This window comes from Egretta garzetta, unplaced genomic scaffold (genome assembly GCF_000687185.1).
Source record: "Egretta garzetta isolate BGI_Z169 unplaced genomic scaffold, ASM68718v1 scaffold202, whole genome shotgun sequence".
NCBI classification, from domain to species: Eukaryota; Metazoa; Chordata; class Aves; order Pelecaniformes; family Ardeidae; genus Egretta; species Egretta garzetta.
In genome coordinates, this window is record NW_009258891.1 from 761903 (window position 1) to 774262 (window position 12360).

General features: G+C 60.4%; 1 protein-coding gene across 1 annotated transcript; it reads right to left on the reverse strand.

Moving 5' to 3' along the window:
- Nucleotides 1-3014: 3014 nt before the first annotated feature.
- On the reverse strand, nt 3015-8228 carry SYT2 (synaptotagmin 2). The gene is made up of 8 exons (XM_009634076.1): nt 8063-8228; nt 7740-7909; nt 6226-6342; nt 5837-6004; nt 5507-5674; nt 4999-5116; nt 3948-4081; nt 3015-3221 (listed from the first exon to the last, which is right to left on the reverse strand). Exons 1-8 carry the CDS (start codon nt 8226-8228, stop codon nt 3015-3017), a joined length of 1248 nt encoding a protein of 415 aa, XP_009632371.1.
- Between the last annotated feature and the right edge of the window lie 4132 nt (nt 8229-12360).

Here is a 12360-nt window from a genome sequence, read left to right on the forward strand (position 1 = left end):
TGGTATAAATGCGACAAGACACAGAAACAAGACACACATGGAAGTGATGGCTGCGTCGGTGACGGCTCACCCTCCGCTGGTGGGACTGGCTTGGCATGCTTTGCTTCTTGGCGTTATTTTCTTCTTTTATGACGGTTAAAAAGGCGGGGCAGAGCGTGCAGCGCCGCGCTCGGCTTTAACCATGCTGCTACTGCTACGTGGCTGCATCTCATGCAACTGTTCATGGTATATACAGCTATGTCTCCATATACTTTTAACTACGCACAACTAAGGGGGGGGTCAGAGGCAGCGCAGATGGCTTTAATATGTTGGTTATTTTTCCCGTTTTTTTTATTAAAATAAAAATTAAATTATGTATTGAAGTCACAGTTTCCCCCGCCTTGAGGCTTAAAGAGTCCGAATGGAGCCAGCTGGGTGGGACCTCTGCTCCTGGGTGAGACCCTGGGTGATGCAGCGGGTCTGGGGGGGCAGGGGGTGTGCATGGGGGTGTGCACATGGGGGTGTGTGCATGTGTACGTGGACAGGCGTGCGGGCACACCTCTGCCTGCTTCCCAAGGAAAGCCGCGGGGCCATGCACGCTTGCAGACCACCAACAAGAGGACTTTAGTGCTCCTTCCAGTTCCTTCTTTTCTAACCCACTTGCCCATAAGGCAAATGCCCCCCCCGGTGCCCGGACGGACTTCAAAACAAGAATGGTTCAAGAGACGGAATCCTGCCCCGGCCGAGGGGCATCAGCTGCCCCCAGTTCCCCATTCATTAAAATCACCCCGAGATTTCTTCTCCCTTTGGCCACACGAGCAGGGCAGGACCTCGCTTGCTGGCACTGACACATCTGCTAGGAGAAGGGACCGATCAAAGCTGGAGATGGCCCTGCGGGACCACTCGCTTGGTGGCCCACAAAGCCCCCATAGCCCAGCACGGCCCCCAGCCCCGCTTTCACCCAGCCCAGCCGAGCTGCAGCTCCAGCAGCTGTGCTGGCCCGGGCCATGGGCCACACGCAGCCCAGGTGCTGGTGGAAGTCGTCTTAGAGGTCCCCAGTCCAACCTCCCCCCCACCACACCACAGCTTGGCTAACCGAGCCCCGAATCTCCCCCAGGGACGGAGATGTCCCTCGCTAGGGACCCGCCCCAGGGCTGCACATCCCTCCAGGAGGAGGGGCCTTAGAGGTCTCCAGTCCAACCTCCCCACCACCACACCACAGCTTGGCTAACCGAGCCCCGAACCTCCCCCAGGGACCGAGACGTCCCTCACTAGGGACCCGCCCCAGGGCTGCACATCCCTCCAGGAGGAGGGGCTCATCCCTGTGCCCAAACTGAACCCCCGGAGCTGCGGCTGCACTGAGTTTCCCATCCTCACCCCACCTCCAGCAGGGCTGAGATGTCCTTTGGGGAGCGGGGCAGCAGGGAGCTGGCCGAAGCATCCAACAGCACTGGGGTGAGTTCAGTTCTGGCACTTTGTCCCCAGGCTCGGGACGCCCTGCACTGAGGTCCCAGCACAGGCCCTGGACACCCAGACCAGCGTCCCTGATGCGCCCCAGAGCTCTGCTCCACTGCAAGCCCCTCGCTGGAGACGCAACACCCTTCGCTGCTTGACTGTGCCAAAACCCCACGAAACCAAGCCCAGGAAAGCAAAGCGGAGCGGGGAGCATGAGGCTGCTGGGGAACCGGAGCCGGGACGGGGACACCAACTCCTATCGGTGCTCCAGTACAGACTGGGCTAAACTGGGCAGGGCTGCTAGACCCTCTCCCAGCTGCAGGGAATGACATTGGCTTTCCAGCTCAGGGGCTTGGTCCTGGCTCATCCCATGGTGGGGGAGGTAGCCCGGAGAAGCTCTCGCCCACTGTCAGGGACATGGATATGGCTTATACCCCCGAGGGGAGCGGGGTGGGGTGGATTCAGCAGCCAACAGCCCGGTGGGGAGCAGCAGCTCGTGGAGGTCAGGGGCTTTGGTCCCTTGTTGACCACGGGCTCGCTCTCACCCTCCCCACCAGCATCGTAGCAGTGGGATGCGGCGGTGGGGCTGGAGCTCCCCATGGCTCCCTGGCTGCCCTGAGGCTGTGCGGGGGTGCCCATGGCTGGGCTCAGCCCCGGGGACAGGCGATGGCCTTTGGGGAGGCACCTGGCACCGCCCTGGGGGGGCTGCCCCCCTCACATTTGGAAACCCCTCAGCATAAACCTGCCTTGTGGAAGCATCTCAATCTACAGGCTTCAACCAAGCACAGTGGGCCACCCCTGCAAACCACCCAGCACCAGCCTCACTCGGCTCTGGGGACATGAGGGCCACAGAGCAGAGGTGGTGGTGGTCCGCACTGCGCTGCCGTGGCACGCACATCCCACCATGTCTCTCCTCAGAGCAGACCCCCGGGGACCCCCAGGCTCAGGCTGGCCCCCACAGCTCCGGCTGCAGCACCGAGGGCTCTGCTGTCCCTGCAAACCTCTCCCCAGAAGAAGCCAAACTGGAGCTGGCCAGGGGCACTCAGCCAGCCTTGGCCCGAAACCACGGCTCTTGCCCTTCCCAGAGGGAGGCAGGCAGAGCACCTGGGTCTCCTGAAAAGGGTCTTCACTGTTTGATGTCCACTCGAGCAAGCACAGTGGGTCTGGTCATCTCCACGCTGGCAGGCTCCAGCATCACCTCCATGCAACATTCGACAGTTCCCCACGTGAACCCGAGGGAAGGACGGCAGCAGCGATGCTGCGGGCTGGTGATGCAGACGCCAAGGGAAGGCCCCAGGCGTGGCGGTGGCTTTGCACCTGGGAGGGATGGTGGGCAGAGGCGATGGGACATGCAGCTGAAGGGAGCGATGCTGAAGAACGAAAAGAACCATCCGTGTCTTTAACCTCTTCCCCTGGAAGCTATTGGGACTGTCTGGAAACCCTTCCACAGCCATCAAAGGGTATCTCAGCTTAAAACAGAACAAAAAAACCAAAACCAAAGGTTGCATAACTGAGGTATCAGTAGCTCTGGGTCGCTTCGACTGTCAGCGGTGCTGGGCCGCGCTGGCCAGCAGCTCTTCCTATTTGTTTTTCCCGAGAGCTGCATCTACTTCTTCCTCTGGCTTCAGCGAGTGCCACTGGGCAATGGGCCGCCGGGGGTTGGCCAGCATGTCGGACCAGTGCCGCAGCTCCGTGCCGGTGGCGTTGCAGCCTGTGAAGATCTTGCCGATGGCTTCATTCTTCCCCAGCTTGTCGTAGTCCAGCACCGTTATGACCACCTGCACTTTCTAAAGGAGGAAACCTTCTTTAGAGGCGTGGAAAGGCTCAGTGGCCGTGATGGCTCCGCAGCCTCCATGCTGACCCCAGCCCCGGCACGGCTCAGCAGAGTGCCCCAGCGATCCCCCAAGACTGAGCCCCACCATGGCCCATTTTGGGGCAGGGTCCCCTCCATGCCCATAGCTTCCTCCCCTTCCTTCCCAGAGGATCCTGGGGTAGCAGAGCCATGGTGGGGGCCCAGCTCATCCTGACGTGGCCACCTGGGAAAGGGCACCAAAGGGTGGTGTAGGGCTTGGCAAGAGCTGTGGGCTACAGGGCTTGACGGGGCTGGGCTGGGGCAAGGGGCACGTGCAGGGGTTAGGGCAGGACACAGAGGGGCAGAAGGCATCCATCAATGGTCCAAAATGCCCCTAGAACCACAGGAGGGTCCCTACTATAGGAGGGGTGAGAAGCACTATAGGGCCAGGAGCAGAGGAAAGCCCCATTCCTACTGTGAGCTAGGGTTGGGGGCTGCATCTCCCACGGGTGCTGCCCAGCCTCCCACCTCTGCCTCTGCACCAGCTGCCCTCTGCATCAGCCCAGGCCCCGCTTGGGACTGGATGTATTTCATGGCTGACCAGACCAGAAGCTCAGCAGGAGCCGCTCAGGCTGGTGGGAAGGCTGGAACGTGGCCCGGGCAGCTACAGGACTTCTCCCATCACCCCCACTCTGCCTCCCAGGGAAGTCATCGGACAAACCTGTATCTGCTCAAAGGGGATCTCAAAGCTGAAGGACTCATTGAAGTAGGGGTTCAGGGTCTTCTTCTTGACTGTGGTCTTCTTCTTCTTCAACCTCTTGCCGTTCTGCAGCAGGTGGATCTTCACATAGGGATCTGGGGGGGGCAGGAGGGTGCATCAGCCAGGGCTGAGATGCCCAGGAAAAGTCTCAGCCCAGGATGAGGTGCACCATGGGGTAAGGAGGCCTCCACGAATAAAGGTGCTCTGAAGTTTGTGGATGGAAGCCAAAGCCAAAACATTTGGGATTTGTGGGAGCAACTGGCCAAGGGATGGAGCTCTTCTGCATTCTGTGGGTCTCCTTGTAGGAGGGCTGGGGACAGTGGAGTGACACCAGTGGATGCTGGCCTGTCACCCCCCATTTCTGGAGGAGGACACCCAGCAATAAAGCTGAACCCTTCCAGTCATGCAGGTACTGCTCTTCTCCTGGTTAAAGCAGGTCTGGAAAGAGCTGGGGACCCCTGGGCAGAAAGCTCAGCCCTGGGATGGAGATGGGAAGACTCTTCTGGCATAAAACATGCCATCAGCTGAGGTCCTTGGCCCTGAGTCGAGGCCCAGGTTGAGTCCCGATCCCTGCAGGTATTTAAGACGTGTAGCCATGATGCTTAGGGACGGGGTTTAGTGGTGGGATGGCAGGGTTAGGGGAATGGTTGGACTTGATGAGCTTAAAGGTCTTTTCCAACTCAAACAATTCTATGATTCTATGATTCCAGGAGCAGGACCAGGAGCAAACGGCAGAGAAGCATTTTCACCACCCAAGCCCTGCAGTGTCCTGGCCCTGGACAGTGGCGGATCAAATTCAAAAAGTCCTTCCTAAGGGCTGGGGGCCTCATCCCACCCCCATCTCCCCTCATCCCCCAGCCAGACCTCGGGCTGCTTCTTATGCAGGTGGCCCCACGCACTGGAGGGGGCTTCCCTGAGCCCCCAGACTGACAGCCCGGTGTCCTTCCCCAAGAAAGGATGCCAAGAGCCCCACGGCGCAGCGGGAGGAGGATGCCCATGAGCTGACACCCACCTGAGAGACCCCCAACATCCATCTTCTTCAGGTTCTTGGCCTCCAGGATGCAGACAGTGAGCTTCCCGGCCGTGGGCACGTACCGGAGGGAGATGCAGATATCTCCTAGCTTCTCTGGCTGCCAAGCGGAGCAGGGAGCAGACATCAAAGCCTTGTCCCTTTGGGGGGACCGCACGCAGGTCCCCCCAAACCCTGCTCAACTCGCGATGCAGGCACAGGCTGGCACCCCGTGCACCGGCACAAGGGTTTGATCACTGGGGGCTGGGGCAGGCCAGTCCCAGCACCGCACCCGTTTACACTCTTAGTTTTTGTTACAGCAAGGCTCTTGCACGGGGGAACAACAGGGGCAGATCCTGCCCAGCGCTCATGGCCAGGACACGCACGGCATTCGGGTGGGAGCCCACTGCGATCGCTCTCCCAGAACTGTGGGGTGGCCCAGAAAGCAGAGCACATCTCAACCCCCCTGGCTGAGGGTGAACCAAGGGACTTGCACCGGCCCCACTCTCACCTCCTCCTTCTCGCCGCTCTGCAGGTCCCGCCACTCCTCGATGGGCTGGCCAAGGTCCACCGTGTTCATGGGCACCTTCACCTCACCAATGATGTCATGCTTGGAGAAGCGATCGAAGTCGTAGATGGCCATCACCAGCGTCTTTCCACCCAGTTCCTGGTAGGGGACCTGCACAAAGAGGGCCACCGGGCTGGCAATGGACTTGGAGGAGTCCAAGCCAGGACCACCCGCTCCCAGCAGCACGGGTCAAAGTACGGGACCGGGACACAGTCAGGAGGAAAGATGGGAGCAGGAGACAAGGTCCTGCACTGTGGGTAGGAAGGGACTCACCTTGAAGGTGAAGGTCTCGTTGAAGGCAGGGTTGAGTGTCTTCTTCTGCACTTTGGTCTCATACTTCTTCTTCTTGTCAGGGAGCAGGAACACCTTGACGTACGGGTCTGAGGTGCCACCCATGTCCAAGGCTGGCAGTTCAGCGGCTTGGAGGATCCCCACTGTCAGCTGGAGGGGGCAGAGGGGTGTCTTCAGCGAGACAGCCCAGCTGTGCGCTGCAGATGCCAAGGGCTTGTCTCCAGCCCAACGTTGGGCAGGACTCCCCATGGTGCAGCACCCAGGTCTCTGCTCCCTCCTGTGCTGCCCAGGTCCCAAAGGGAGACTTCTCCTCCCAAACACCCTCCTTGGACAAACCCCACTCCCCCACCTCCTCAGCCATCTTCCATCACCTGGTTTGCTTGGAAATCATAGTCCAGCGAGAACTGCAGCTTGCCCAGGTTCTCCGGCTCCTTCTCCTCCTCCTCGCCTTCCCCCTCCGTCAGACCCATCTCTGCATCATCGTCATCCTGTTAGTCCTGAAACGGCAGCCGAGGTGCCTGGCTCAGCGGCAGGGTCACAGCCCAGCGTCGCCGTCCCCACACCACTGGGGAGCTCTGGTACCCCAGCCCTACTGGCTTCTCAACCCCCTGGGTTCTCCCCGTGAGGGGCAAGGAGACCCCCAGCGCTGGGGACATAAAGCACCCGTAGAGCAGCCCTGGGGTGGCACCAGCTCTGCCCACAACCATGCAGCTGCCGGGAAGCCCCCATGCTGCTTGGTGCTGGTCCAGCTGAGACAGCGCGGGGAGCTGCCTCAGGGTGCTGGGATGTGGGGTCAGCTCCAGTGGGGGGAGGTTTGGTGCTTGTAGGGGGGTGCTGCATGCAAGCAACCTACTGCAAAGGCTACTCTACCCCCCAGCCCGTGCTAGGGCTTGGCAATAGGGATATCACCTAATTCTCCTGTGTATAAGACCTCTCCAAGGGTCCATGGGGTAGGAGCCCCAGCTCCTTATCACCTCTTGGACATGGCCCCAACTCCCCTGCGCCACCCTGGAAGCAGCCCATGGAGGAGGAGGCTCATGGTGGCACCTACCGTGGAGGGCGTCCCGGGACGGAGAGGGAACATGCAGACAGGGCATCAGGGAGGGAGGATGGCGAGAGCAGCGGGAGGGAAGAGAACCATGTTACAGAGAGCATCAACAGGAGACCCATGGCGAGGTGGGAAATTGGGGTTTGTACGGCCCCATTGAGCCCCAGGGGACGGGAGCCCTCACCCTCCATGGGGGAATCCCACCCCACATCTCCCACCACCGCGAGGCCGTGCAGATGGGCAGGTACGATGGAGCATCGCTGCTCAGCACTCCAGCCCTGCCTGCATCCTCGTGGTGCCCATGTGGCTCTGAAGAGCAGGAACAAAGGCCCAAAAATCTCCCACCCCCTCCCAATGTCCGTGGGTCAGGGACCCAAGCCCACTGGTACCAAAGCCTCCTTTCTGCTGCCCCCTCTAGGAGCACCAGCACAGAGTTGGGATTTGGGACCCCAAACTAGTGGGTGTTTTGGCCTGGTGGTCCTCCCCACTCGCCCAAAGGCTCAATGGAATGAGGGCAACTTGGAGGCGGGGACACATAAGGGATTAAATTAACATTGGCTGGTTCAGGTGAAGGATTGGCAGGTCCAGGCCAGCTTGAACCTGGTCCCATCGAGGCCACCGGGCACTGGAGCGGGACAGTGCTGCTCCCTCAGCTTCCGGCTCATGTCTGCACTGGCCCATCCCAGGATCCTGGTGGCTCCATCCCCCTCTGCTGCCTGAGCTACGAGTGCCCCACCCTACAAGTGCTACGATGCCCGGTGGGTCATCATGCAACCGGAGGGATCGTCCTACAACACCAAGCACAGGACAAGACCAAGCAGTCTGGAAGGACGTCACCTGGTTGCCCGACTTCATGTCCTTCATGTTCATGGCGTTCTTCATGCCTTTGCCCTTCTCCTTCTTGTTCTTCTTCTTCTTGCAGCAGCACTTCTTACAGATGCAGAAGCAGCAAGTGAGGATGAGGAGTCCGGCTACCACTGCGATGGCGATGAGGGCCCAGGGCGGCACTGCAAGCAAAAGCCAGTATCATCGTCAGCCCCACAGCTCCCTCCCAGGCCCAGCCACCCCATCGCCTTGTCCCACATGCTGCACTGGGACTGGAGCGGTGGTGGGGTCATGAGGAGGGTGGGTGATTCCTGGGCAAGGAGGCAGCTACTCACGGGGAATCTTGTTGAGCTCGTTCATGAACTTGTCCCTCAGCTTGGTGAACATGTCCTCCTTGCTCTCGCCCGGCCCTGCGGCCTCAGTGGAGTTCTCCATTGTGGCCACAGGTATTGTGGTGGCCGTAGCCTCCGGCGCCATCATGGACGCTTGTTTGAACGTCATGGTAGGCCAGGGGCTCCCTGAAACACAATGTGACCTCGGTGGTCACCCAGGTCCCTGCTGCCCCCACCTTCCCCCGTGCCCAGGCTGCATCCCTGAGCTGCACCAAGGACATCTGCGCTGACCGCAGGGCTACCACAGGGCACTTGATCGTCTGCCAGAGGGTTATGAAGGACACGAGGGTCCAGACACCTGGATTCCCTCACGAGCAATGGGAAGCCCAGTCGACCCCCACATTTCCTGCTCCTTGACATTTCCAAAGCCATCAGGAGCATCGCCCAGCATCACGTCAATGCTGGTGCCAGCTCGGAGCCTCCTGGGGACATTGAGGATGCTCCTAGGGGGAGGTTTGCCCAGCCCCCATGTGATGAGGGAAGGGGTGTTTGCATCCCCAGAAGAGATGAGCAAAGTTAGTTTGGGCAAAGCCAGCCCCCCTGCCTCCCCCTTCTCAGGTGGGGACTCATCAGGCACCTGCAGACCCAACACATGACAGCAGCCAGACCTCACTTTATGGGACCCAGCGCTGATGTGGACCCTCAGGACTTGCTCCCAGCTCTGGGAAAGCTTCCAAGGATGGGAACGGGAGAGGAGCAGCACATTGCTCTTGCAGGGCACATTTTGAGGATGGATGGAAGCAGCCATGGGGGGTTCAGTGTGCACATCAAAGGGCCACATCGCAGGTACCGTGTTCTGGGTGGCTCGAGGCTCCTGTCCGCCTCCCGACCCTGCAGAGCCCAGCTCTCCCAGCCAGCCCCACTCCCCGACGGGGCACGGGGAAGGCGCTCAGGTCACTGCCAGGGCTGGAGCACAGCCCAGCCCAGCTCAGCACCCCCAGCCCAGCGGGGGCTCAGCACCCTCCAAGGATGGGGACATGGTCTTGCAAATGTGGCATTCACTCCTGCGAGCAAAGCTGGTACAAAGCGCCTCCACGGGCCAGCTCCAGCCCCAAAGTGGCCCAAGGAGGAGCCTCTCCAGCTCGGCAGAAGGCGAAGCTGCAAAGGGAAGATCAGAGCAGGCAAGAGGCCAAGGGAATGAATGGTGCTGGTAGAGTTAAGGAGAATAAAAGGCTCCCCCGTGGGGGAAGCGAAGGGCTGAGCAGGAGTGCAAATAACCAAGGAAGGAGTTTCTGGGTGCACGTGAGCCCTAGCCTGGGGGAAAACACTTTTCCTGCATCTCGTCTGCCCGCTCAGTGAAGCCTCCTCACCCCGAGCATCGTCCCCCAATGCCGGCTGCTCCGCCATCCTTCCTGCAGCAGCAGCAAAGGTGCGGCCTCACCGCCCAAGGTCGGCCAGAGAGACCTGGGGGTGCTCCTGCCCTAAACCAGCGCTGCCGGCACTGGTCTCCAGCTGCCTCGCGGGAGAATTGTGCACTGAGTTACCCAGTGCTCAGCTCCACACCCGCACACCTTGCTCCTGTGCCGCTGCTCCCAGGGGTTGGTGCTGGGGCGGGGGACAGTGGTGGGGGTCCAGGAAGACCCCACGCAAGGCAGGGGCAACCCTTCCCACACTGAAACAGGCTAATTACATGGCCCCCACCCCACCCAGGTCCGTGCCGTGAGCGCAGCTTTGCCATCCCAACATCTCTGCTCAGAAAAAGCTGCAGACACCGATGGCAGGGCCGAGGTTTCCAGGGCTCTCGGTGGCATCTGGTTGACTTAAAAGCCAGGCTGGTGGCAAGTCTTGCTGCTCGGGGAAGGTCCCCAGCCCCTCATCGGGCCCCCGTCGCCCCAGGAGCCGACCTGGGCTGCAGCATGACCCCTCCCCAGTGCCACGGGCTCGCCGGGAGCATCACCGCTCATCCCATCCTTCATCCCTTCCAACAGCAGCATTTGCAGTGGGAATGCAAAAAGCTACGGCAAAGAGAAAGGCACCCGGCACGGCTGGGAGCAGCAGGAGCCCCCGGCAGCCGCGCAGGGGACGCGGCTGGAGAAGCCCCTTCGCTGGCTCCCGGGTGGCTTCAGCCTCTCCCCGCGCACAGCTCCACACGCAGCAAGCCAGGTGACATCCCAAACTGGGAGTGAAACTTGGCGTGATCTCATTTCGGATCAAGCTCTTGGCAGCAGAGCTGCTGGGATCCGTCCCGGCCGGGCAAAGAGCTGCAGTAAATAACGTTCTGCAGGTGGGGAGCTGGGGGCTACTTTTTATCTGGTTTGGGGGCTTTTTGGGGGGATACTTGCTGGATTTTGAAACCCTCCCTGTGTTTTCCACAGCCAGGTGTATCAGACTCACTCGAAAAGCACAAGGCCTCCCGGGGGTGCAGTTTGTCCGGGAGCACAGAACACCCATTTATTGCAAATGCACCGAATCAGAGGCCAAACTGCAGCAGCAAAGGCAACACTCAGCTGGAAAATGCTGCCGGTGCCCATCAACGGGGGCTTTGCAGACACTTTTTTGTAAGCCCACACCACCCCTGAGCATCTCCAAGAGCTGCTCGAATAGCCTGGCCCTGCAAACAGCTCTGGGTGCACTGGTTGCTCTTTTTTTCCCATGTTTTTAATGAGTTCAGCATCTTCCTGATGCCGCAAAAGTGAAAGGCCGGAGGCAAAACAAGTGAACTCCAAAGACACGGTTTTGGCTGAGCTCGTGCTGTAGGGGACCTGGGACAGGAATTCTGGTTGCTTGAGGTTATCAACCGGCAGCTTGGCCAGGACCCAGCAGTGACAAGAAGCCAGAAAAAGCCACCCCAGGGTGAGTCCCAGAGCCCCTGTCCCATGCGTCGGGCCAGGAGGGTGGCGGAGGATCAGCGCTCAGACAGCGCAGCAGTGAGGAGATGGAGACGTGGCCATGTCAGACGGGGCATGAAGACGGTTGGATGAGACCAGCCAAGACACCAACATCTCGGTATCTTCCCAGAGGCTCTTTCAAGCCTCCCAGGTTTTTCTTGCAGTCACCTCCACGTCCCAGCCCCAAAGGTTTCGGGCGTATGGTGGGGTCTGGTCCTGCTCTGTGCCCACAGTGGATGAGGGACTTCGATGGCATCAGAGGGGACTCGTCTTGGCTGGGCACATCCTGCAGCGCAGCCAAGGAGGATGCTCAGGGCTGCCTCTGCTGTGTGGGCTGGGTCCCCAGAGGCCACCGCAGGGTGCCTCCACCCAAGGCAACGCCAGATCCCTGCCTGACCTCAGGCCTCATGTGCAGGACAGGGTAATTCAGAGGATGCAACCACCAAGGTCCTGGCCCTCAGGAGCATCCCTCCTCCCCAGCCTGCAGCTCTGAGACCAGCATGGACCACGATCACCAGCTCCTCCTGTGGATTTATCTATCTTGGACATCAGTGGAGGTCAACCTGCTTGGACCTGCTCTGCATGGAGCCCCCCAAACATGCTGAGCATCTAAGAGGGTCTCCGCGTTCCACCAGCTCCTTTTCCTACCCTTGGCCCTCAGACATGGCCACCTCCATGCCCCATGGAGTGGCTCCAGCCGCCGCAAACGCCAGAATCAGCATCACATGGCCACGACACCACGGCCAACTCCCGATAACTTGGCTGCGGATGGCACTGGGGGGGCTGGAGCAAGACGCTAGAGGTGCCCCACAGCCACCACGATCTGCGCCGGGGTGAATCAGGAGCCACTGTATTCAGCCCCCCCCCACCCCACTGAGGGCTGTTTAGTGCAGAGGACTACGAGGGCTCCCCAAAGCCTCCCAGCACCTGAGGACACCCGGACTGCTTTCACTTTTTCACCTGCCTATTGGAGTCACTCGGTGTCAGCAGCAAAATGTCCCAAGGGCTGGGCGGCACTGGGCGGCACTGGGAGCCAGCACAAGGGGTTACCTCGGTGCCCCTTTTTATGGGGTGACGGGGATGGGGACAAGATGCTGTCCCCTGCTTGCCACATGGCCAGCAGCTCCCTACAGCCCCGCTACGATCTCACAGCTGCTTTTCATCCCATAAAAACCATTCCTTGGATGGGGTTTTTACCCTCATGGGGCAGCTGGAGCATTTCCAAGCAGGGCAAGGAGACCCCCAGACCTAGGGGACCTTCCCCCATGGTGCAAGAAGAGCAACATGAGGGGGCTTTCCCTCCCCCGCCATGGAGCTGGGGTTGGCTGGGAGGAAAGCAAAGCTGCTGGAGGAGCTGCAGGCCGGTGAGCCGATGCTGCCGGGGGCAGTTTGGACGCTTTCCAGCTCGCTGCA